The sequence below is a fragment of the Thamnophis sirtalis genome, unplaced genomic scaffold, assembly GCF_051295495.1.
Source record: "Thamnophis sirtalis isolate CommonGarterSnake01/CBP01778 unplaced genomic scaffold, rThaSir2_p1.2 scaffold_6, whole genome shotgun sequence".
NCBI classification, from domain to species: Eukaryota; Metazoa; Chordata; class Lepidosauria; order Squamata; family Natricidae; genus Thamnophis; species Thamnophis sirtalis.
In genome coordinates, this window is record NW_028261386.1 from 116400936 (window position 1) to 116426512 (window position 25577).

Genomic DNA, 25577 nt, shown 5'->3' on the forward strand with positions numbered 1-25577 from the left:
TGGGGCGCCAGATTTCAGCCCCGCCGCGAATTCTGGGACTCGTGATCCTAACGCATTTGGAAGACGTTAAGTTGAAGAAGGCTGCCCTATAGGGAGATCCTGCGAGTCTCCAGGGCTCGCCACGATGGCCACAACGAACGCGCCACTTATGCGGGACGGCCCGGGTGCTTTCCCAAAAACGACGAAGCAACCGAGCTCGTATTTCGCGAAGAAAACGCCGCTTCTCTCCGTCAGCCCCGCCCGCATCCCCTCGGCCTTTAAAAAGGGCGTTGTGGTAGTAGTGTTGGTGAATTTAAGGCACCGAGCTGCATGGCCACTGGCGCTATGCCGCCTAGCTCTCCGAGAGAATTGGGCGGGAGCGGGTGCGCGACGCCCCGTATGGTAGTCCTGTTCCCCAAGGGGTTCCTTTCCTCTCCAAAGGCGCGCATTTCGCTCGCCCTCCAGAAACTACGCGGAGATACACCCACCCACACCCTGGCCTTGTATGCCGGGCAGCCTCTCCTTGCCCTACAAGTTGACCGAAGCCTTCTCTCCCCCAGCACTCCCATCAACGTCCCGTTCCTTGGGGGCCAGCCCGATAGCCCACCGCCCCGTCCTCGTCAGCCAGCCCCACGCTCCTTTTGGGGCAGAACTAGCCCGTTTGCCTCCCGCTTGGCCAAAGCGTTACTGCCCCGTGAAGCTGCTTGAGCAGCTGCCCCTTCTGCCACACGCGCGAAGTTTTGGCGCTCAGGATCTCTCCTCCGTTCCTCCCCCGCTTTCTCCCGCCCTCGCCTGCCGCCGCCGTTGCCGGGCTCTGCTCCCGCGGCTGCCAACGGCAGGACAAAGGCACATTAGACACGTGATGGCGAAGGCGCTTCATAAATGGGACCAGGAGGCAAAGAAGGGGTGTGCGCGCGGAGACAGACCGTTCAGAAGAAAGGGGACGTCGGGCGAGCCGCAATAGCCGGAGCCACTAGCGGGAGGTGGAGACGGCTCGGGCGCAAGGGAAGGGGGCGGTGGGCGCAGCCCCTCATCCTCGGGGAGCGGCAAAGGAAGAGAAGCACGGGAGAAGCACATGGCGAGGGGCGCGGACAAGCAGAGGCTGGCGCACCTCCTGGCTGGCTGAAGGGGAGAAAGCGAGCGGTTGTCCACACCTGCCTTGCCTGGGCGCCTCGCACCGCCGCCTTCTCGCACGCAACACCCCTTGCCTCTCACCCGCCTTCCCCGCTCCCCCTCCTTCTCCCCTCAGTACCGCCGGGCGAGAAGGGTCGTCGCCGGCCACCACTTCAGCGACCTCTCTTGGGCTGGGCGTGAGGTGCCGTCAAAAGAGAGCACGAGGCGCCGGCAGACGCTCAGCTAAGACCAGCGCCCTCCGGCTTTCTCTCTCTTTCCAAGCCGCGGATTTGGGGGAACAGACGGTGCCATGTGAATGTGGAGGGGAAGGTAAGGAAAGGGGCGCTTTGCCTGCCTTGGCTTCTTTGCCTCGGCTCTAGGGAGGAAGTCGGTCCACGGTAGGACCCTGCGAGGAGTGCCCGCTCTTGGGGTCCTGCTTCGAAGCCCCGTTAGGGAGAGAGACGCATCCACCCATTTCATTCCATGCCACCAAATCAGCCGCGGCTGAGTTCCTCTAAGGGGGACAAACTCCCTGGATCATCCGAAAGGTAATGCGAGTTAATTGTTCTGCTCTCCGCAGCAGATATAAAAAAACACTTGAGAGTTCATCCCGCCCACGGTTGGAAGACCGAGTCTCCATTGATTTAATTGTGTCGGTTGCACGGTCTCTTTGAACTCCGATCCTAAGCTCCCGAATCGGTAGAACTTGCTGGCAATGTCCTTGGGGGTATCATTAAGTCGTGGACGCTTTATTTCCCAAGTCTACAGATATATGTATTTTAAAGTGTTCCTTTAAGGTTGCTCACAGAGCTTAATGTGTGTCTACGGTAGCAAGCTCATTGTGTGCAAATGCCTTATCAATCCATCTGGCTATCTAAACGCATATACCTTACCTATTAAGCTGCTTCTAAGCGGTTTGCCATAGATATTTTGGAAAATTTGAGCATGGTATCAACTATTTGGAAACTCATCAGTTATGCCATAAAGAATCAATAAGAACCATCAGTTGGGCATTAAACAATAATTTGCCACTGGCATTCAGAATAATGGATTGCTGCTTAAATCGTTAAATCTTCCAATACCTGATGAATCCTGAAAAGTTTTTTTTTGCAACCTTATAATTTGAATCCACATGCCAATGACCTTTGTTAAGATATTTGGGATTTCTTGAATTAGCCAGAAACTGACAGAAGGTTGTCTCAATGAACAGAGAAATAGTTATTGATTAATAGGAAAGCCTTTTCTTGATCCCGTGTCTTGGCTCTCTATAGGCTTTAATGTACTTCATATATTAAAGACGATAGCCAGGGATGTGTATTCAAATTAGCTAGGTTTCAATATGCCTATTTATTATTAATATGTAAAATGATTGTTTGTATTTATTTGCTGCAATGGGCTAAACCTCCAAATCAAAAATTTGTGAAATGCAACCAGTTTTTTTTTTTGCAGCTATTATATGTCTTAATAACAATTGTTCATCTTTAAACACTGTACACTGTTCCTTTCTTCCCTTTCTATTGAAGTATAATTGAGGCTACTCAGATAAGATCAAGCCCATGTGTCTATAAAAGAAGACAAGGCTGTGTAGATAATATTTTATTTCCTCTAAATTTGACTGTTTTGTTTAATGGGCATGGTTTAGCAGAGGGGAGAAAAATACAAGATATGACAAGAACCAATATTGTAGACCGGTAGTTTTGTGGTTAACAATATGTGTTCATTTTTCTCCATGCAGAGCAGTCACCTTCTAGGTTCCCCTAGGACTTTGTCAGACATAGAGGGTTTCATCTTTAATCCTAAGCCTTTGGTGATTAATAATGGAAGATATTGTTATTGATTTTTCCTGTATTTTCTCCCTTCACTACCAAACTCCCAACAGTGAAGACTTTAAATAGGAGAAAAATATTACAATAGTTTTTGCCCTCTAATCATCCTGGAGGAACAAATGTTCATAAAGGATTGAAAGACCGAAACAAACCCAATATATTGAGAACCCAATATTGGAAAAAAATATTTCAGAATCTTTATTTCAAAACTAGCATTCAAAATACCGTAAAGTAAGGTTAAATTCTAGTGTAAGCATCAGGTATATTGACAGAATCCTTTTTAGAATCTCTAAAACATGCGTGCTAGCATGCAACATAAATCTAAAGACAAGATAGGCAGATTTCTTAAATGGAATAGTGGCTTCTGTCGTTATTCTATATTTGAAATGATGTTAAGAGGATGAATAGTCTAGTTTTCAATATAAAGCTACAATTCATTGTACTTTAAGGAAACATTGCTATTTGACCCTATTGTTTAGTTTAAAGTATTCAAAAGCACATAAAGATATTATTAAAAAATAATAAACTAGATTTGTTCATCTCTCAATGGAAATTGTTTCTATAAGTTAAGAAATCAATGCACACACACATTTGAGTGCACACAAATTTATTTATTTCTAACAGCTTAGGTATTGTGATGTGTGTTTTCCTTACTCTTCTTGTATCTTCTTATGATGTCATTGTTCTTTGCTTTACATGTATGTTTGCTCCTTGTATTACTGCAGTTGTTTGACCTAGGGACATGGTCAAAGTGGCAGGTTTACATCTAATGACATCAAAACAAGAAATTGGTTAGCGCTGGAACAATTAGCTGAGAATATTATTTTTTGCAGATTACACATAGCTGGAATGATATAGGTTTGCCTTTTTACAAGAAGAGAAAAAACTCATTAGTGTGATGACAGCTCATATTCTGCAGTGGGTGTAAATTAACTATAGGAGAAAAGGCATGAGCATCTAATTAGTTTAAAGCCAAATTTACACATGTTAAATCACATTAACTTGAGAGAAGCTATGTACAAAATGCAATAGATGATCTTAACTGTACTAGAAGGAGAATAAACTTATATTCATAAGCAATAATTTCATTTAATGCTAATGAGTATTTGAAAAAAATCTAAAAACATCCAAGTATAGAAGAGCATTTTTATCAATGTGCACATAAAGTCTCTGGTAACATCTCAAATATATTGGAAAATAATGTAATAAGTAAATAATTTTACCAAAGCTGGACAAGATCTAATATTTGAGAAATTTAAGCACAATCTTAAATTTACTTACGAGATCAAATTTGAATGGGACCTTCTGTTAAGATTGCATTGTACCTTGCCTTTGAACTTCTTACAGTTGTTGTTTTAATCATAAAGTTACTTCAGTTGCATGGATGATGTGCCCTAAATAAAACCTTCCTTACATTGTTGAACTTGGAAAACTTGCCCACTGAATTTTAAAAAGATATATAAACCTTCCTTATTTTCATATGACATAATATTGTTTAAGAAAATCAAGTTAATGTTGCCAGTTCCTTGAAAGTTTGGGTTCTAGTTAACTTAGTACTTAAAGAAAGACTTCTAAAATATTAAAATGTGAGCAAAATCTCAACCATATTAGTACTTTGTTTTTCCACAGGAGTTTCATTCTGAGTATACAAGACTATTGCATCTACTTTCCTACATCTCACTAATTTATTATGTGAAAAGTTAAAAAGAACCCTAAAAAACTTGTGTTTATCTATTTCAGAAAAAACTTATTTCATTAATTTTTCTAGCAAACCATTCATACTTCCAGAAAATGAGTTATTTTTTTGTCCCCATTAGGTACGTGAGCTGTTTTTCTCCTCTTTGATCATGACTGTATTATTAGTTTTATTAGTGGCTTTATGGAATCTTTCTAAACCAAAAGAGAAAAAGAAGAAAAACATGTGGACCTGCCCTGTATCCATGAATCAGGAAAATTGAATATTTGGATGCTGTTACTAGCAACAGCGACATTGTCCAGCTAATTGCTAAGTTAAAAGGTTTATGGTCAGCAATCCCAGTGTATGGTTATAAACGTGACTAAACAAAAGCTAGAAAGAAACGGATCCTTTCTCCATTCTTGTTCTCTATTTGTAATAGTCTATCTGCCAAATCTTTCTATTAAAAGCAATTTTTCAAACATGCCAAGACAACTTTAATTGGCATTATGTTTCAATGTGAATGAAATGTTGCTTTATCCCTATACTTTTGTCTAATATAGGCATATTTATTGCCCATTACGGTGAGCATGCAGATGTTTATTTGGAGTTATTGTGGTGTTTATAATTATGTTAATAAGATCTTACAGGATTAACAGTTGCAAACTATGATGATTACTTATAATAGCAATATCTGAACCTGCTACTTTAAGGAAAAATTCTGCTCATTATTTCATTCCAAAGTTCAAGATTCTTTATACCTGAAGAATGTTTTGTAAAGACTTTTCCTCACTGGGGTAAAAAATACAGCTAAAACAACCTATATTTGTTTTGTTTTCAAGTACAGTACAGCTAGAATTTTATGACAGAGTACATTTTGTACATAAACACACATTCATGTTGTTAGACTTTCAAGTGTTCTTACTGTGTCCATTCCTGAATACAAGCAGGACCAAATCTATAGTTTTTCAATATATTGTTATAACAGCAGAGTAGCTAGGTACAATAAAAGAACAAGCTATTCCTCCTAAAGTAGCTGCTTATGGAATCACTACTGTTCTATTATAGGTAGCCAAGTAATGATACCAGGATGAAAAAAAGCTGTGCTTCCTTCTGTTGAAATCTCTGGCCTGCTAGTATTTCCCTGATAAACAAATTAAATACTTTCACTTAAAAAATTAATTCTATATTGTCAAAATTGAATAGTAAAAGGACATTGCTAAAGATATTATATTTGTCTCTCAAAGCTTTTCATGATCTGGAAATCATTGGTGTCTTTGGCAGTCATGGTTACTGAGTTAGTCATATTCATTATAAAGGCAAGAGTAGAAGATACTGATTAAGAAACAGACTAAAAATCTATTTTAGTCAGATGGAGTAAATTTTCACACCTGCATTTTAGGAAAGCTGGTAAAAAAATTTCCTTCCCTTGATGACTCTGTGAAATTACTAAGGAATTGTTATTTTTAGCCACATCAGCCTGCTTTTAACATAGAATGTCAATGGGATGACTCTTAATATATCCACCATCTAAGAAAATCATATGAAATTTATTTCCATGATGCTGAAAGAAAAATCCAAAGATGATTTTTTTATAAATATATTTTATTAATTAATTATTACTTCAGTCTTTTTTTGAAAGGAGCTTAGCAAATTTTACAGGTCTTAAACAAATCTCAATAAATCAGCATTGTTTAAAAATAAAAAGTACAAATATTTAAAAGCCCCAAATTCTCTTTGAAAAAGCCAGAAAATATACTCTGGTCCTGGATTAGTTTTTATCCCATAAGTACATAGGCAAACAGGAATGTCTTCCACTATTTCTGAAAAAAGACTGGAGTGTAACTGTGGTTTTCAATTGTGATGCTCTCCTTGAGAAGCCCACACACTGGGAACTAAACTACCAGTAGTAGCTTGCAAAGTATTCCACAACTGGTTTTGGTACAAGAATTAAAGGGTGTTGGAGGACATGATACTTTAAATCTTTAGGTGCCAGACCATTTATTTTGATAGTGTTCTTTCACATTATATTTCTTACATTTCTTCTTTTCACATAGTTTATGTAAGTTTCAGAAAGAGTAGGTGCTCCACATGAAATATTTGGTATGTATTAAAATATGTACAGGTCACAATCATATACAACCTACTTGAGAGTAGGTCCATTGAAGTCAGTGGAATGTATATCCCCAAAACATGAAGTGCTGAACATTCCTTACTTACTGTTTGGCATAAGAAATCTGAATTGGTGATATCAAGCATTTCTTCTATACTTGTAAGCTTTATTCACTGATCCACTAAACAAGTAGGATAGTACTTTTTATTAAATAAAATATGTTTATGTTAAATACAAAAAATGAATTTATTTTCATATAGGAGGCTGTTTCAAACAGATGAAATTGTTAAATAGAGTAGTTTCAACTCATTTGTTTCATTTTTATTTAAGTAAAACCATTTGCACAATGGTGATTCAAGAAGAATATTTTGGAAATATGGTATAACACATTAATGTACATGATGGAATCATTTCCCCCTCAATATAGGTGTATACACACACACACAATTTAGCTTTAAATTGATTAAAGATAGACACTCATTTGTGAAAGGATCTCCCACATTTGCTCTTATGTGTAGATATCACATTTACTTTCCTCCTTAAAGTCAGGGTGCATCCAGTTTTAATAATGCACTGTAGTTGATGTATTTTATTAGTGTACAATTGCAAACAATTGCAAGTTAGGTTAAATATTTGCCATGCTCTGTAGTGGTTCAGCACCTTTTTTATCAGTCAAATCTATTTCTAAGAGAGATGATTAAGATATTTAGTGGCAACCTGTAACTAAAGTTGTGTGAAAAAAGTAGTATCTATGTTAACTTGCTGAAACTTCATTAAAGTATGCAGATGAGTATGCTAGGCAATACTACCATTCTGTCTTTTCCTAATTCTGTAACTATATATGTGAAAAATGTCTTTTCTTCATTTACTTGTCCCATCTTTCCTGAGTTTTTACACTGCCCAGGCTCGGGTCATTGCTGGGGCTCAGGACCCCGGACAGCACCCCGAAATTTGGGATAGCTGGTGAAGTATTTTAATGGAGATTCGGGTTAATGTCAGGATTCCAAATACCATCCAAAAGTAATCAGAGTCCAAGGCAAAGTATTGCTCAAAGTTCCACTTTATTAAGAGAGTCATGTTGGCACATCTGGGGAAACCCCAATCTGAAAGCTTCCCGGGTTTCCCCACCCAGTTGAAAGTTCAAGAACTTGCCCCACACCCACAAGTCCATCACATGGTCCAATCTCCCACTGCCATGCTAGCAGTTTCAGTTCCGGTCAGGTGCAGAGGTACAGAGACGAAGAATGACCTTGGCTTTCTAGAAATAATTTTGTTGTGACTACATAGTATGTGACTCCTTACAATTGCCCCTCCCATTTTCCCACAATAGAAAATGCATAGCAGAATAATAGAAAGTATGGCAGACCAAAGACCCAAAAGAAAAGATGGCTGCAGGCTTGACATTACTTATTTCTCAAATATAAAATTGCATGTACTTTTATACCATTCTTTGTTATAAACATTTAATTTCATGCTTTTGAATTCCTTTCTAAACTATACCTTGATAATAGTTTGCTACTAAGTATTAATTATTCTGGTCTTTTTTGCCAGATTATTCCTTCCTTCCTTTTCTCAATGTATTAACACTTTTTCAGCTTCTTTGGGCTATTGCATGAGATTCCTTTTTCTAACCATATAAATCAACATTTATTTTAAATATTCTATAGGAGAGGCCAAAATACAAATACATGTCAATCTTCCATGCCGAATGGGAAAATAATAATTATAATTATCATATTAGTTTATAAAAACAGAAATAATTACATATAGCTTTGCATCTGTTACAAATGGTTGATATTCAGGAAAAATAATTGGAAGTTTTCCTTCAAACACCAGTTAACTATAAGATTCACTGCCAGTAATCATAAACAATGGTTCCAATTTATCTGAGCCAATGGGCATATTTGACTGCCAGCATTAGGGGCAGTAAGCTGATATATTAGCTTCTGGAAAACACAATGCAGTTGGTAGTGCAGTGGTCATATTTTCCTCAAAGTTTAATTGGCCATAGTGGAGAATACAAAGCAGAGTAATGGACATTTAAACTGATCCATATATGCATATACATACACATACACACATAAATACACACAGTTACATAAACACACATATACATGTAAACAAATAGCTCAAGTTTAACAGTTCATTTGGACATTGGTGCTGAATTTTGTAAAAAAATTATTTCCAGTAACCAGAGTCAATATTAAATATGAAAGCATTTTTAAGAAATTTAGCTGACATTATAAATTAGTTTTAAATTGCATTATATGTTTTTGGGTTTGCTTGTGAGTTGCATTGAGAGGGCCTTTGGTCTGAAGAACTCTAGAAACAAAACTTGTATTTATTTGTTTGTTAAATGTATTTGCTGCTAGTCTCACCATGGGGCTACTCCAAGTAGATTACAACAATGAAAAGGAAGTTATGAAGAGTGTAAACAAATCGGAAGTAAAATAATTGTACAGTAAAATAAACAGTGAAAAAGAAAACAACAAGAATACATCAATACGATAAGAAAAAGATAGATGGGTGCAGAGCTGAAAACAAGGGGGGGGAGATGGAATCTGCCATCAATTTAGCAAATAGGACAAACCTATTGTCCTAGCCGAACAAGAAAGTTCTGGACCTATGCCATTAAGTAACCTTAATTTATCTATGCCATTAAGGGCATTAAAGGTCAACATCTTGAAGTGCATTCAGTAGCAGACGGGAAGCCAGCGAACTTTACAGAGCAGAGGTATGATATGGGCTCACAAACTAGGGATCACAAACACTGCTCTTGTTACCACACTTCGTACCAGCTGAAGCTTCCATATGGATTTCAAGCGTAGTCCCGTGTAGAGCACATTGCAGTAGTTTAGATGAGAGGTGACTAGAGCTTGAATAACTGAACACAGGGAGTCATGATTCAGGAAAAGTTGCAGCCAGTGCACAAATCGGAACTGTGGTCCCCTAGTCACGCTTGCCATCTGCTCTTTAAGCAGGAAGCATGAGTCCAGGAGAACCCCAATATTGCAAACAGGGTCTGAATGGGATCCAGAACTAAAGATGACAAAAACTCAGATCCTGAGACTCCATGCATTCCAAAGCCACTCAGTCTTGCCAGGGTTCAGTCGAAGTCTGTGGTCCCCAATCCAGGTCCCTATAGGCTCCAAGCATCGTGAGAAGGCAGAGATAGCATCAATCGGGTCACCAGGTATAAAGGGTTCCACCACAAATGCGCGAACGACAAAAGTGCGCCTGACTAAACCGCGGGGACAAAACCGCGCAATGAATGAGCGACGAATGAGCCCTGAAGCGCGCCGACAACAGCGCGCCAACAGAAGCGCACTGTAACCTAAACCTAACCCTAAACCTTATCTTAACTTAAATCGCGCTTCTGTCGGCGCGCTATTGTCGACACGCTTTTGACATCGCGGTTTTAGCGCCGCAGTTTTGTTGGCGCGCTTATGACGTTCGCGTTTTTGTCGGGTCACGGTATAAAGATGTGGAACTGAGTATCATTCAGCATATTAATGATACCTCAACCCAAAGTAACAGATGTTCTTAGCCAAAGTCTTCATGTAGATATTAAGCAGGAGAGAAGACAGTAACTAGCCCTTCAGGACACTGTAAATAAGTAATCAGTGGCTGGATCTCCCTATCAACACCGATTGGGACCGACCTTGGAGAAAGGAACTGAACCAGCACAAAACTGTACCGCCCAGCCCCAACTCGCGTAGCCTGCTTTCTGCTTAAATAAACTGTCTAAAAGAAACGATGAGAGAATCTGTGCTTTATGTTGTACACAACTGATGCAGTTAAGCTTTCATATGGTATATTTTAATATAGATAGATTTAACATAGCCAGTTAGAAATGGATGGTAAATGAAGTTGCTTTCAGATAGAAGCTTATGAATGTGAAACCGTTCTTACTTTTAACTAAGTGTCCATTTCCTAATACTATGTCCTGGTCAATTTTATTAAGATCGAATACAACTTTTATTCTACCTTGAATAGTTCAACTTACAAGTCATTATTAACTTTTTAGAAATATAATTGTTTACACTGCTGCTTCTCCTGCTTTAAATTACTTTAGTGGATTTACTGGGAAGCATTAGCAAGTGCTTCCAATTCCTGTTTTATGCATGTAATATTAATTTGGTTGACTTCAAATTGAATTTTTTTTTAAAAAATATGTGTTTTCTTAAGAGGTTTTTTTGCCCTGAAACTATATAGAAATATTGTCATTAAATAAATTGATAATTGTAAAAAATGCCTTTTCAGATTATAAGGAATTGAAGCAGGAACTCTTAATCTTCATTCAAACAGTTGATGAAAAGTATTCTTTTTAATCCACAAAATATGAACAGAGAAAGAATAATACCAAATTTCAGAAAACCAACACAGCAAAGCCTTGCCTGCAGTATAGGTAATTCTTGACTCACAACAGTTCATTTAGTTACACTTCAAAGTTACAATGGCACCGAAAACAGTGACTTATGACTATTTTTCACACTTAGGACCATTGCCGTATTCCCATGGTCACATTATCAACGTTGAGATGCTTGGCCACTGACTCACATTTATGACAGTGCCCTAGGGTCACGTGATCACCTTTTGCGACCTTCTGACAAGCAAAGTCAATAGGGAAACCAGATTCGTTTAACAAACGTGTTACTAATTTAACCACTGCGGTGATTCACTTAACAACTGTGGCAAGAAATGTCATAAAATGGGTCAGAATTCATTTAACAACTGTCTCACTTAGCAACATAAATGTTGGGTTCGGTTGTGGCCGTAAGTCAAAGACCACCTGTAGATCTCTTTTCACCAAAAGGGATTGTACTTCAAGTTGATTAAAGTTTAATTCATGAATTAGTTACCTTATTCAGTCTGATGCAAAACTTACCCAAGGAAGATCCAATTCTGGACTTAATTCCTAACAATATAGTACTATATTTATTCAGAAGCCAAACTCCACTGAGTTTAGGGAACTTTGCTTTCAATCAGGTGTGTGTATCATTGTATTTTAAAATGATTCAGTTTTAGGAGAAGAAAAAAGTCAAAAAAAGCACAGACTACAAATGCATCAAGTCAAAAAGATATGAAAAAGTGCAAAAGATGAATTAATTAGATTGCCTAATAATGAAAGGCAACACAAATATAGTGGGCATACCAGAAGAACTACAGACCACTGTGTTATACCTGTGGAACATGGCATTTTACTGATGTCATTAATGAGTCTAGAGATGGATGGGCTGTTAACTTCTTCCAGGCTGAAGGCATCATCTCTATTGTTCATTGAGTTCAGGATGTCTTTCACCAGTTGCCATTGGGACAGAATTTATCTGTCCACCTAAATTTTAACTCCATACTCATATTTAACTACTCCTTTCTAATCTCTTAAACTATTGATTTAACCATAAACATTAAAAAAAGATTACCGGTATTCAATTCCATTCTTTTCTAGAACATTTAGTTTTCTTTCTTTAAGCATAAAGTTCCATTGGGCTTTCTCACCGCATTTGGAAGAGATGTGTTTGCATGACCAGATTAGCCTTGAAGAAACTAGAGTGTAGGTTAGTGGTTTGAAGGATAGTTTTGAATGTCTCTTTCACACAAAGTAGTGGAAACTCCACAAAACAGTGCACTTCTTCCTTTCTGAAGAGTGAAATAAAGCTGCCATATTGCTTCGTGCCTGTTTCTTCTAGCAGGTCACTTAGATGGAAAAGGCTTCTCTGTGTGTATGCCGGTACCAAAGCCATTCCAGTGCTTCCAAGGAGCTACTGGAAGTGCCAGAAGATGCATTTTCAAATGCACAATTTATGACCCAAAATTGTTTTCCAGCTAGTAGATTTGCCAGAGGAGGCAACTGAAGATAGAAGTGCAATTACATCAAATAAATAAGTTTATACTTTCTGACCTCAGTGTTAAATATGAACGTTGAGATGCTGCTGGGTCAGATAAGTAAATCATCTGAAACTGTAACCAAGCCGTTTAAAAATGGTTATTTGTTCAATGATGTCAGCCAGGTTGAAAAAAACTGGAATTCTTAAAAGATAGTTTAGGCTGTGCCCATCATGCAGAATGCAACTGATTGAACGTACCTGGGCTGGCCAGGCTACATTTAGATACTGGTGCTTGTCAATACAATTTAAAGCACTGGTTTTGAGCTTTAAATCAGATTTGGGGGATATAAAGACGTGCCATTGGCTATGAAACCTGAAGCTGCCCCTTCCTGCTTCAAAGACTTAAACAAATAATAAACGATTGTTTTCATTTGAACCAGTCTGTGTATACTCTGAAATATTCTTTTCTCACTTGCCTGCAGTAAAAGGCATTGATTAGCTAATGCAAGATAGAAGATGTTTTAGTAGTCATGATACATTTCTGAAATGAGCTTCTAGACATCTTTGGAAATATTCAGGAAAAGTCCAAAGAGTCATTTGTTTCAATTTTTTTCTTGTTTTTTTGGGGGGGTATGTGTGTGTGATTTTACTTGTAATTAAAGTAATTAAAGGTTAATGATTTTATGCTGGTTTGGGGGATGGTTATTTCATTGCATTGCTTCATTATGTTTACTATCTTAAACAGTGCATTCTAGAATGCTACCAGATTCTATTTTGGAAATATTCCTATTGATGTAGTAGGATCCAGTCTCCTACTCTTACACACACACACACATATTGTATTTGTGCTGATAAATAAATAAAGGGAGACTAGTATAGATCTATTTCAAGCTATTTAGCTCTCATCAGCTAGCCATACCCTTACTGGGATTAGAACCTGTGCTGTATTGCATCTTAGGCAGATGTGTTAACCACTAAGCCACAAGGTTCTCCTCCTTATCAGCTGAGCCAGGGAAATAGGTATGTATTTAGAGTCACAACCCCTGGTATGCCCAAATATGGGAGGAAGTTTACTGCTTCCTTTCTCTGTCTGTCGGCTCATCACAAGAGATATATATATATATATTTCAAATTTTCACTGATAGGTGCAAGGTATATGCATTAAATTTATATAAATAAATTCCAAGAAAATGGATTTCAGTGGGAATTGAATTAGCTGTTTTAGCTTAGCTTTAGTGTAGTTTTCAGTGTTTTAATAGGTGCAAGAACACATTGCCAGTGATTTGCAATTATTACATTCTCAAAAGCAAACAAAGAAACAAACAGAAGAGAATCCAGCTGCATTCCCAAAAGACTAAACTCTTTTACTAATGAGCTCCCTTGTATTCTAAAATAAATTTGTATTTGCAAAATACAGTAACTTGAAAATTACTGTAATAATCTAAATGTAGAAATATGGGGGAAATGGGACATCCTGGTGGGATTTGCTTGTCATGATATGGTTGATCAAGTTACTATCTGAATATTTTTCTGCACTTTTAAGATACGAAAAGTTGTAAGGAAGAGTTGGCTGGCAAACTGTTCATTGCAGCTTTGTCATTAAATTGTTTAGCTTCATAAAATATGAAATGAAGTGACATTAATACAATATGCATGGTCATCTTTATGAATCTTTTACAGCTAATTGAGAAGATCTCACAGCAAAAATTCTTTTTGTTATACACAACTCTGAAATTTTCCTTTTTTTAAAAAAAGGAATGAGATCCACTGATTTTTATTAAGGATTTCTTTATTTTGTTCCAATAATTACGGTAGTATATTTTAGAATTAGCTATATGTTTGAAGGCAATTATGGTAGATTTGATTCTGTGCTATGAAGTTTATTAAAATTAGTTGTGAAAATGTAATTAAAATTCATCATTACATATTTTAAATCAGTTCATTGGGAAGTTATCTTCCACTTACATTACTGTATTGTGAACATATTTTAAATTTTAGTCAGATCCATTCTGGATTAACAGTGATTCCAGATATGTAAAATCTAGTGGCTAAACTACAGTGATGGCGGTGTTTCACAAGTCTCAACTGTAAAAAACTTTTCTTTTTGCTATAATTCAAGAAGCAACAATATGATAGTGGTAAAATAAAATAACAGTGTAATAATAATGTAATGATAGTATATAACTAAATGTATTCTAAATATAAGCAAAGGGTTTTTTTTGTAATGTACATCATCAGCACCTACTGATTTTTAAAACTCATTAAAGTCAGTTATTTTTCAATTGATTAAAACTGGTTTTTACCTAGATAGTCCTTGGTGATATTAATTCATGCAATGTAATGTTTGCACTGCAACTTTAATAGGTGGAGAAGTTGTCATTTTAGCTATAAATAGAAAAACGTGAGGTAAGTTCCAAAGGGAAAAATAATGTCCTCAGAAATTTAAGAGACAAGTTTATTAAAGGAAAATAAAGCTGGAAAACATTAAAAAATGAAATATGTAAAAAAAGATTTGTATGGCATATGACCATCTGACTTTCACATATTGGTTAGATTAACACATGCTATACTATAAGAAGATTGGTTTGGTTGTGCCTTAGGAATGGCTCTAACCAATATAGTTGATAAATCCTGGTTTATAGCTGAGTTTATGTGAATCTAAAAATGTGATTTCCTTAGAGTTGAGCAAAATTACATAATATCATTGCGAATACAGTTGATGATTTTGAAGCAGCTTGATAATTCTGTAACTGAGGCCTTCTTATTAAAGCATACATATGTATGCTTTCCATTAAGTTTTACAGAAGACAAATAAATGATAGTTCATTTGAGAGAGAGAGAGAGAGAGAGAGAGAGAGAGAGAACTGTGTGTCATGTAACATATTTAACTTAGATGCTATAATTATGTTTAAATAGGACATTGAAATAAAATACCATGCCATAAAAACATGCATGTTTTTAAAGAAGTAAATATCAGCTATTCAGAACTGTTAGATATAAAGTAATGCTCCCCTTATTGGGGGAGCAAAAAACATCTCTGTATCACTTCTGTTTTCTCTTTGTACCTTCTTTGGTTTTGAGGAAAGGACTTTTATGAAACTGGTACTTTGGGATATTTAACTTAAGTTCCAGAAGGTAATCTTAAAAACAATCACTGGTTCAGAAGAACACATTGAAATTAGTTAATTAATAAATAGCAATAGCAATAGCAGTAGACTTATATACCGCTTCATAGGCCTTTCAGGCCTCTCTAAGCGGTTTACAGAGAGTCAGCATATTGCCCCCAACAATCTGGGTCCTCATTTTACCCACCTTGGAAGGATGGAAGGCTGAGTCAACCCTGAGCCGGTGAGATTTGAACCGCTGACCTGCTGATCTAGCAGTAGCCTGCAGTGCTGCATTTAACCACTGCGCCACCTTGGCTCTATATAGCTTCATAAAATACTCTAAATACATTTATACAGTCCCCTTTGAGCTGAGGGTAAATTTAAAGAAGTTAATTAACTATTTGTTTTAACTTAAATAATTATTTTTAACTAAGTTAAAATTAGTTTTAGCAAGTTAAAGAACAGAATATTTTATGAAGGGAAGTGTTGAACAGATGCGTAGGAAACATTGCTACCCATTATTTTTATTTTCTAAGTGAAAGTAAAGGGTTCATGTAAAACCAAGACATTCTTGTAAATAAAATTATGCTAGAGGCCAGGACTTTATTTTTCAACATCCCATATTTTGAATTCAAAGAATAAAATAAATAAGTTGGGAAATTAAAAAAGGTATCTCAAGGTACAGCTTGTTCTCAATCTGTGATCTGGATCATGAAGATTAATATGTTCCCTGAATACTAACATACACCTGAGAAAAGGTGTCATTCCTTTAAGAGCCTTGAACGAATGATTCCTTTAAGAAAACAATTTTTTTAATAGGACAGAAAAATCTGGTGGGGAAAAAAAAACAGGTTTCTTCAATGGATAGAAGGAAAATGTTATACTCCTGTGGAGTTTGAAGTAATTCTTAAACAGTTTTTAACCTTACATAGTCATCTTCTGTTCATATTTATTATAGAAAGTATTATATGGGATAGCATATTTTTTTCACTAGGTTTGTTTGCATGCTTAGATTTGCTTTAAAATATTACCTATTTTAAGATCAGATATGGTATAAGGTAAATAGTTGAGAATTAATATTACCCAGCAACCCTGAATTGATTTATTTTGAATCTGATTATATTAATCCAAGCTGAACAAGGACTTACGATTCTGTAACTGAGAGAAAGAGTATTTATCAAAATGATTTGATTTCTGCCTTGATTATACGTGAATAAGTTGTTTCACTTATATTTTTCTTTTTCAATATATTGCAGTATCCTATGATTGGATCAGAGAGGAGCCTAATGACAGAAATTGAACAGTATATTATATGGAATATTCAGTAAAATGATCTGAATCACGTACAGCTTTTTAGGCTTTTCTGAAAACAGCTTATCATATGTTGTATTAGTTTATCAGTACTAAAGGAAATAAAAGTAGAGGAAAACTAGGGGGAGGAAAAAGGGAATAAGACAGAGTGTGAGATAGAAGGGGGGAAGAAAAAAGGCATTGACACTGTAAACGTGTCTATGGAAAGAGTATAACTGAAAACCTGCTCTTGTTTCAGTATTCTGCAGCAACCATTGGTGTTACTCTATTTTAAAAAAACAGAGATCACTGGCTTATGAAATAGAAACGGGAGAACATTTTAAAACATACACAATAGTGATAGAATACTTTAGCCAAAACAAATGTGTACTGTAATATTTCTGCCCTACGTTTTTAATCATTTTGCTGCATAGAAAAATATTCTAAATATTCTGCAATTTAATTAATATTCATCTGCTATAAATATGAAAAAAAGGATTCAATATTCAGTAGGCCTAAGGGTGCTATTCAGTTAAGTTGCTTTTTTATTTCTTACTTCTGTTCCAATTTTGCATATATTTATTTAAGTTTGGTTTTCTCCCTGACAGGACTGCCTCAGATTTTTTCCCAACTCTGCGTAACAGTCATCTGGGGTTATGAAGTCAGTCCTAGATGGCCTTGCAGATACAACCTTCAGAACAATTACAACAGACCTTCTTTACATGGGTTCTAACGACATCCAGTACGAAGACTTTAAAAGTGACATGGCCTCCAAATTAGGATACTACCCACAGAAATTTCCTCTGTCTTCTTTTCGAGGTGATTTCCATCCCAAAATGACTGCAGGAGAAGACGCCTCTTTAGTTGCGCACCCATCGGATCAAATCAATATTACAGATTTTTACAACAAAACCTTGTCCCCCTTTAAGGAGAATGAGGAGAACATACAGTGTGGCGATAACTTTATGGACATGGAGTGCTTCATGATTCTCAACCCCAGTCAGCAGCTGGCCATTGCAGTCCTGTCCCTCACCCTGGGCACCTTTACTGTTCTGGAAAATCTTCTGGTTTTAATTGTCATCCTGCAGTCTCGAAGCCTTCGCTGCAGGCCTTCTTACCATTTCATTAGCAGCCTGGCAGTGGCTGATCTACTTGGCAGCGTAATCTTTGTCTACAGTTTTGTTGATTTCCATGTTTTCCATCGGAAAGACAGCCCTAATGTGTTCCTTTTCAAATTGGGTGGAGTTACAGCCTCATTCACTGCTTCAGTTGGAAGCCTTTTCCTCACGGCAATAGACAGATACATATCTATACACAGGCCCCTCTCCTACAAAAGGATTGTTACCAGGTCAAAGGCAGTTGTAGCATTTTGTGTGATGTGGACAATAGCTATTGTAATAGCCGTTCTCCCTTTGCTTGGTTGGAACTGCAAAAAGCTCAATTCTGTTTGCTCAGATATATTCCCCCTAATTGATGAAAGTTATCTGTTGTTCTGGATCGGGGTCACCACTGTACTCTTGCTTTTTATTGTTTATGCCTATATGTATATACTCTGGAAAGCTCATGGCCATGCTGTCAGGATGCTCCAGCGTGGAACTCAAAAGAGCATAATCATTCATACTTCAGGGGACGGAAAAGTGCAGCAGATCACTAGGCCAGAACAAACACGTATGGACATTAGGCTAGCCAAAACTTTAGTTCTCATTCTTGTGGTTCTGATCATCTGCTGGGGTCCCCTACTTGCTATTATGTTGTATGATGTCTTTGGGAAAATGAACAAGCTAGTCAAGACTATCTTTGCCTTCTGTAGTATGCTGTGTCTGCTGAATTCTACGGTGAATCCAATTATCTATGCTCTGAGGAGCCAGGACCTAAGACATGCTTTCAGAAGCATGTTTCCACCTTGTGCAGGGACCGCACAGCCTCTTGACAATAGTTTGGAGTCTGACTACCAGCATAGACATGCTAACAATCCAGGCAATGTCCATAAGGCTGCTGAAAAATGCATTAAAAATACAGTTAAGATTGCTAAAGTGACTATGTCAGTCTCTTCAGATACTACTGCGGAGGCATTGTAAAACAAAGACCACGTTTGGGAGAAGACAGTGAGAGAAAGCAGGAGAAAATCATGACTTCAAAAACGTATCTTTCCTCAAATGTTACCATTTTAAATTTTACTCTTTTTAAATGATTTTTTTTTAATTAAGTAGTAGCCCTTTTCCCATGCTTTAGAAACAAGGACTCCGATTTTGCTTTTAGAAATTTTTAGATTTCTCAATTGGCAAAATGTAAATTGACTAATAATTGCTTAACCCTATTATTATTATGAACAAAAACATCTCATTAATCAATGAGAGAGGTCTATATGCTAAGGGAAACATATTAGATGTTGAGTTGAAACATGCACAATACTATAATCAGATCCAATGCTAATTTTATAATTGCATTTAATTTTGGTATGAAATACATTAATGGTAAGTAAGTTTTCATACCATCCTCTCCTCCAAATGCAGCAGTACTGGACTGTAAACATTTTGTATTACGTCTTGTGAAATGTACGACGTTTACTGTACGTTAATGATATTTGTTTACTCGAAGTGATTAAGTAGATTTATGTAGATGTAATGTAAAGTATGTGATGATGTAACCTTTTCACCTTATGAAAATACTTCCTGTACTTTGAAGAATTTCTGTGAGGTATACTGAAAAATTTTATGTTCTTTGTGTTTTTAGTGAACTTAAAGGGAAAGGCTTTACATTGGTTCTCTTCACATTTGAAATCCCTATGGAGCCTGGAATTCCTATGCAGGGCAATAGCAACAACAACAAACTAACAACTTTTTCCTTTGCAGAAGAAAACTATATTGCTCAAACTGCAAAAAGTAATTTTAACAGATCATTGGCTTTTTGTTGGGAACTGTTTATGATGTAAGAGCCAAGATATCAGGCTTTGGCTTATTTAACTGGAAATGATTTCATCTGGCCAGTTGCTAGCAAAGGTTCTCCAAAGACAACATGTGACCAGTGTACAAAGTTATCACTGTGATATATACTTGAAATGTGTTGCATTCCTAAGTCCCTGGTTTCAATGCATTTTGAAAGCTGAGATGCCAAACTCTAATTTTTGGTCACAAATGGATAAAACGTTGCTATCGTACTTCTTAAAATATGTGGATATGTAATTACCATCTATGTATTTGTGTAAATTGTGTGTGAATTCTAAATAACTGTAGGTTACATTAATATTGTTAAGATAAGAAATTGTGACCAAATGTTTTCTTACATTTGTTGTTGCATTCTTTGCACATGAATTCTGTTTTTAAAAGTGAGTTCTTCCAGCCAAATCCATAACAAAAATTCAGCATCGTATTGGAAAAAAATCCATTCTGATACCTAAAGAAAAATAGTAGTAACAAAAATGGTATTAACAAGATAGTCTTGCTAAGAAGACAAAAGTGCTAATACGCTTTAAGACTGATTGGCTTGTTGTTTAGTCAGAATAACTATAAAATGATTGAAAAAGCAGACTATGAACAAATATAGAAAGCCTAAAATAGACATTTGCAAGTGTCAGAATTAAGCCACAGCAGCAGCAAAATGAGGAGAAGCCTGTTTGAAAACCTCAAAATCTTCATAATCTCTGCCATAATTAAAAATGTAGAGATAGAAAATTAAATGCCAAACCTTAAAAAAACAAAATATGCAAGCCTTAAATTCCTGATCACAACAAAGTAGGATTCTTCGGATCACCATGATCTACAGGTAGCTAAGATGATTTATGCTTGGAAGCAGATTTTCATGCTGTGACTCCTCTTATTGACCAGGTTATATATGTAGAAGCAGATGCTAAATGGACAGTTTCCCTTTCTGGAGTCTTTACTGGTGGTTTGGAACTATTCATAGCATCAGGAATCTAGGGGGGGGGGTGTTAAATGGAAAGATACTTAACCCATTGTTATCCACTGTCAACTTGGTAGGTGTATAAATTTAGATCCGTATAGGCAAAAGGGCATACAACTACCATATGAAAATTGGTCAAAAGTAGATAAATTGAAATCTAAATATTAGAAACCAGGAATAAATCAACAAATTTAATTTCATTGATAAGCAAAATAAAGTGCTACGTTCAAAAGTAGCACTTAACCAGTGATACACTATACAGCAGGACCTTTTTTCTTGTGCTGTTTGCATAGAAGATTTTTATTCCAGGAATGTAGAAAAAGTATGGGTTCAATTTCATCTCCATCTATACTCCTGACATGGTTGGCATCACTGCTTAATCTTCTTCCATTCCTTCCCTCCCTCCCTTCCTTCCTTGCATACATACATATCCAATAAAATCCTTGATGTGGCTGCTGTTGTAATAGATTAAATCCTTAGGAAAGTGACCCAAAAGAATAAGTGCCCTTTTCATGAGAAAGAAAACAACAGCCTACTCTATTCATCTTCATTGTCAGGGATTTCTGCTTTTTAAAAAGCAAGATCAGTTATAAGGAACGTCTTCTCCCCCATCTGAAAATTATAGTGACACATAGGCTGGATACATACTTCATGCTAAGAAGAAGCCATAATGTGGCTTGTTTTATTATAGTATATGAATCCAACAATTCTGGCTTGCGAATCCGGCTTCATGGCTTTGCATGTTGTATGAATCTAGCCAATGAAACAAATTCAGGCTTCATAGTATGAAGATGAACCTACTTGCAAACTAGGATTTTTGATAGCTTTGAATTGTAAGGCTTCTGTTTTATTTAAGAAAAGATGCAGAAAATGGAAGAAGCATACATTACCCTTGATGTTTTCTTGGGCTGCTCCTGTTTTCATGGCAAAGGGGACCTACCTAATGAAAGAGGCTATGATTACATTTGATAGTGCCTTATTTTTTTTTATCACACTAGTTCTATATGGCAGAATGAAAGAATCATGAAAATTAACATTAAAAATAGATCTGTTACATCATCATAGTAATTAATGTAAGTAGTAGCAGTATATAAACTAGTTATAGTGACAGGAATTCATAGAGTTGTAATCCAATGTACTCTTAGGGAAGAGATAAGAAGAAAGCTAATATGTTGTATTTACAATATTAGTAAATTGCACCTGAATGGAGAAGAATCCAAGACTGGTGATTTAAACACGGGTTAATTCAATATTATTAATTAGCTGGGTCACTATAAGGTAAATAAGAATTCCATTCTGATGATCAACCAGCAAAAAAGTCTCAAACAGGGGAAAAAAAGATATCTGTAAACAATCAATATAATTTTGGTTTATTGGTTAATATCACAATACTGTTGGGCTGAGGATGCACTGTTTGAATTTGAGAGATGCAGCAGGGTAATTAAAGGGGACTAAGCTGATGCTTGGCAATGCATACATGTAATTTAGCACACAATAAATATGTCCCATATCTTCACATCTTAGGAAGGAACAAAAGAGTGGCAGCTTTCATATCTTACCCTGTAGTCAGAGCTGTCCAAAAATTAAACAGGAAGTACTGCAGAAGAATTTCTTCTAAATATCCACTAGAGAGAGAGGAAAAAAAGAATGTTTGGTAATTGCTGGGATAAAGCAATGCTCTTTGTTCAAGAATTCAAGTCCCCATAATAGACAGTTAGTATGAGTCTGAACATACACCAAGTGGAGAGGGAACTAATTTTGTTACCTGTATCCTATAGTCATTGCTGACTAGTTAGAAACTGATGTAATTTGTACATCAATAGGAACAGTTTTCAATCTGAGGAGCAAAAAATAACCCAAGGTATAAAATATGAACGTATTTCAAGAGCCATTTTTAAACTTAATTCTTGTGACTTTAATGCAAAGTTGTGTGGATTTCTGTTTTATGTATTCAAGTTGCTATCTTTTGTGATTAAAATAAACTTTGGGACAATGGGGCTGTCATGGCACTTACCATGGTGCTTATTGATAAAGAAACAACTTCCTGTGAAATACTATGTCCTCATCAATATATTCCATTTAAGTAAATAAGTATTTTTCCTTTAAAAAGCTCTTTTTAAACGATGTACATTATATTAACACCATTTTGCAACTGAGCTGGCTACGAAGTCCTTGCAAAACGAACGCTAAGCATAATTGTTGCTACTTTACTTAGATCAGCTGCTTTTAAACCATGCTTTAGGGCAGCTATTCTCAAAACGCTTGGGGAGGAAAGGATCATTCTGCAGGGGAAACTTCAGGCTCTTATGATTCTTCTCCATAGCTAGTCATTCTGAGGAATGCTAGATTTCACAAAGCTCTAAATTAGGGATGTAAACATTAGTGGGACCAAGTGTCCTCGCTTTTCTTCATTTATTTCTCTTTCTCTCTGACTTGGGATGAGAAAAATGCAAACACTGTCCATTTGCCCCAGACAATATGCTTCAGTACATACGTTAACAGAGCTTCGCAAATAAGGTCCTTGATTCCAAGACTGGATATTGTTTTCATTGTGTATTTGTTAGTTGTATATGTCCTGAAAAATCCATACTCCTGTTGAGGAATCTACAGAGTAGGATGGGTGTGTGTCTCTGTATGCGTGCACGCAAGACAGTTTTCACACCTAAGGCAATATACTGTGAATGAAGAGGTTCATTGATTGCATTCAATACATTTCTTACCTACTTTTCAAGGTTGTGGTCTTTCCTGCAGTTTCTGTTGAACAAGGGCCATTAGTTCCTATTCTTGTGCAGGGACCACAAGAGCCCTAGATAGCAGTAACAGAGAGTTCCACTCTCTCCCTCAAACATATCTGAAGGAGGCAGGTGAGGCTCAGGGCAGCGGAATAAAGCTGCACTTCTAGCATGTAGTTTGGCTAGCACTAGGCAATGAATGGCCAACTGTTCTCAGTATGGCAATGGACTGATCACACTGTTGATCATCCAGCCACCTGGTGCTAGGCAAGCCCTTACTGTGTTGTTCCTTATGGGGTGTCTCAAAAGGCATGCCCCTTCCAATCCATCTTAATCACTAATTGCTTTCTATACATTTCGCCAGGCATCCCTGCCTAAACGGAGCATTTCCATTCCCAGATGTGCCGTATGTCTCCTCGACAGAGGCTGGAAAACCGGGAGGGGGGGGAAGGGTTTGCAGTATCCTTTGATAACCTACTTACTTGTGATCCTCCAAGATAAGCCATTTAGCCAGCCATTGTCAGAAAAACAAAGCGTGTAGACCGAATAGACTCTAGTAGTCTAATCCACCAGATCAATTTTCCTGCTTTAATGCAGCATGTTTTAAGAAGGTCTGCTAGGAGAAGAACCATTACTTTGGAAAATGTTCTCCCCAAATGCTCACATTCCCTGCTAATGGCCTAGCAGCTTAACCCTCATTTCTTCATAGTTGCCCGCCTGCTCTCACAAAGCGAGTGGTTTCATGACTAAAAATTATGTGTATTAACTTTAAATGTTGTGTATATCTGTACCAGAAACCATCAGTGTTATTATGTAGAAATTAGATTGTCCTTCATGTACATTTGTATATTACTTATTCGATGCTGTGCAATCACTCTGAATTTCTTTTCCTTGCACTGATGAAAATGCCTCTTGTATAATAAATAAACTTCTTCCTGTGGTGAATGTATGTAAATAAAATTAAATAAAAACATTTAAAATGTCAGTTATACAAGCAGTGGCCTGAAAAAGGGGATATCTGTCACAGCTGAATGGAGAAATCAAGTTGCTATGACATCTGAAAAGTTCCAGGGATGCAATGGCAGAGAAAGTTTTTCCTTGTAATAGCTAAGTTGATTTTCTGTAGCTTTTTATTTTCATTGTTTCCAAGTGAAGAGCCTAAAACTTACAATGTCTGTAAATCCAACATTATAACCTCCTCCTTAAAGTACACTGTGTTGTTAGATGTTTGTTTGAGCTGGTAGCACCCCTTGCAACTGCTGCGATACGTTTCTGTTGGTGGTTTGTAAATTACTTTGTACATGAGTACTGGTAAGATTGTCATGAAAAGTAGCTTCTGCCATTAAACTACCTATAGCGGAATAGTATATAATGTTACAAATGTGTTACTACCATGCCATATTTTATTTCTCCAATGTAATTAAACTTATTTATTTGAAATCAACTACCTGTTTATTTGAATGTGAAATGATTTTGAGTACATTTTCTCTCTTCGTACTGGGGAAATTTCAAGATTCTGAAAGATTTTTTCTACTGGAACAACAAACAAGACTTTTGTCATGTAGAAAGCTGTTCCCCTATTTCTCTTTGCTTTAGGCATGCAGGTAGCCCTTATTCAGCAACAGAAGTTATCACAGTGCTGAATGATGGGACTTACATCCGTTCCTCATAGGTGCGGCTGTTACAATATCCCCGCAGTCATATGATTGAAATCTGGTGTCTGGCAACCAGCTCGCAGTTACAATCCTGCAGCTTCTTGTGTCGTGTGATCACCATTTGTGACTTTCACTGCCAGCTTCCAACAAGTAAAATCAGTGAGGAGGCTGGCAGAAAGTTGCAAATAGATCGTGTGACAATGGGATTCTGCACAGAATTTGCCTAACAATGGCATTGTTGCAACTGCCATCTAAATTGCTGCAGTCATGTGAAATTGTGCTTTATGGCCACATCATTTAGCACAACATTCCCAAGGTTGGAGATTGTCCAAACTAAAAGTGTGACTGGATCTCTGTGC

General features: G+C 37.0%; 1 protein-coding gene across 1 annotated transcript; it reads left to right on the forward strand.

Moving 5' to 3' along the window:
• Window positions 1-1141: 1141 nt before the first annotated feature.
• CNR1 (cannabinoid receptor 1) lies at window positions 1142-25007 on the forward strand. Its single transcript, XM_014064771.2, has 2 exons — window positions 1142-1422; window positions 17540-25007. The coding sequence occupies exon 2, from the start codon at window positions 17588-17590 to the stop codon at window positions 19007-19009; it is 1422 nt and encodes a 473-aa protein (XP_013920246.1). The 5' UTR covers window positions 1142-1422; window positions 17540-17587; the 3' UTR covers window positions 19010-25007.
• Window positions 25008-25577: the final 570 nt, after the last annotated feature.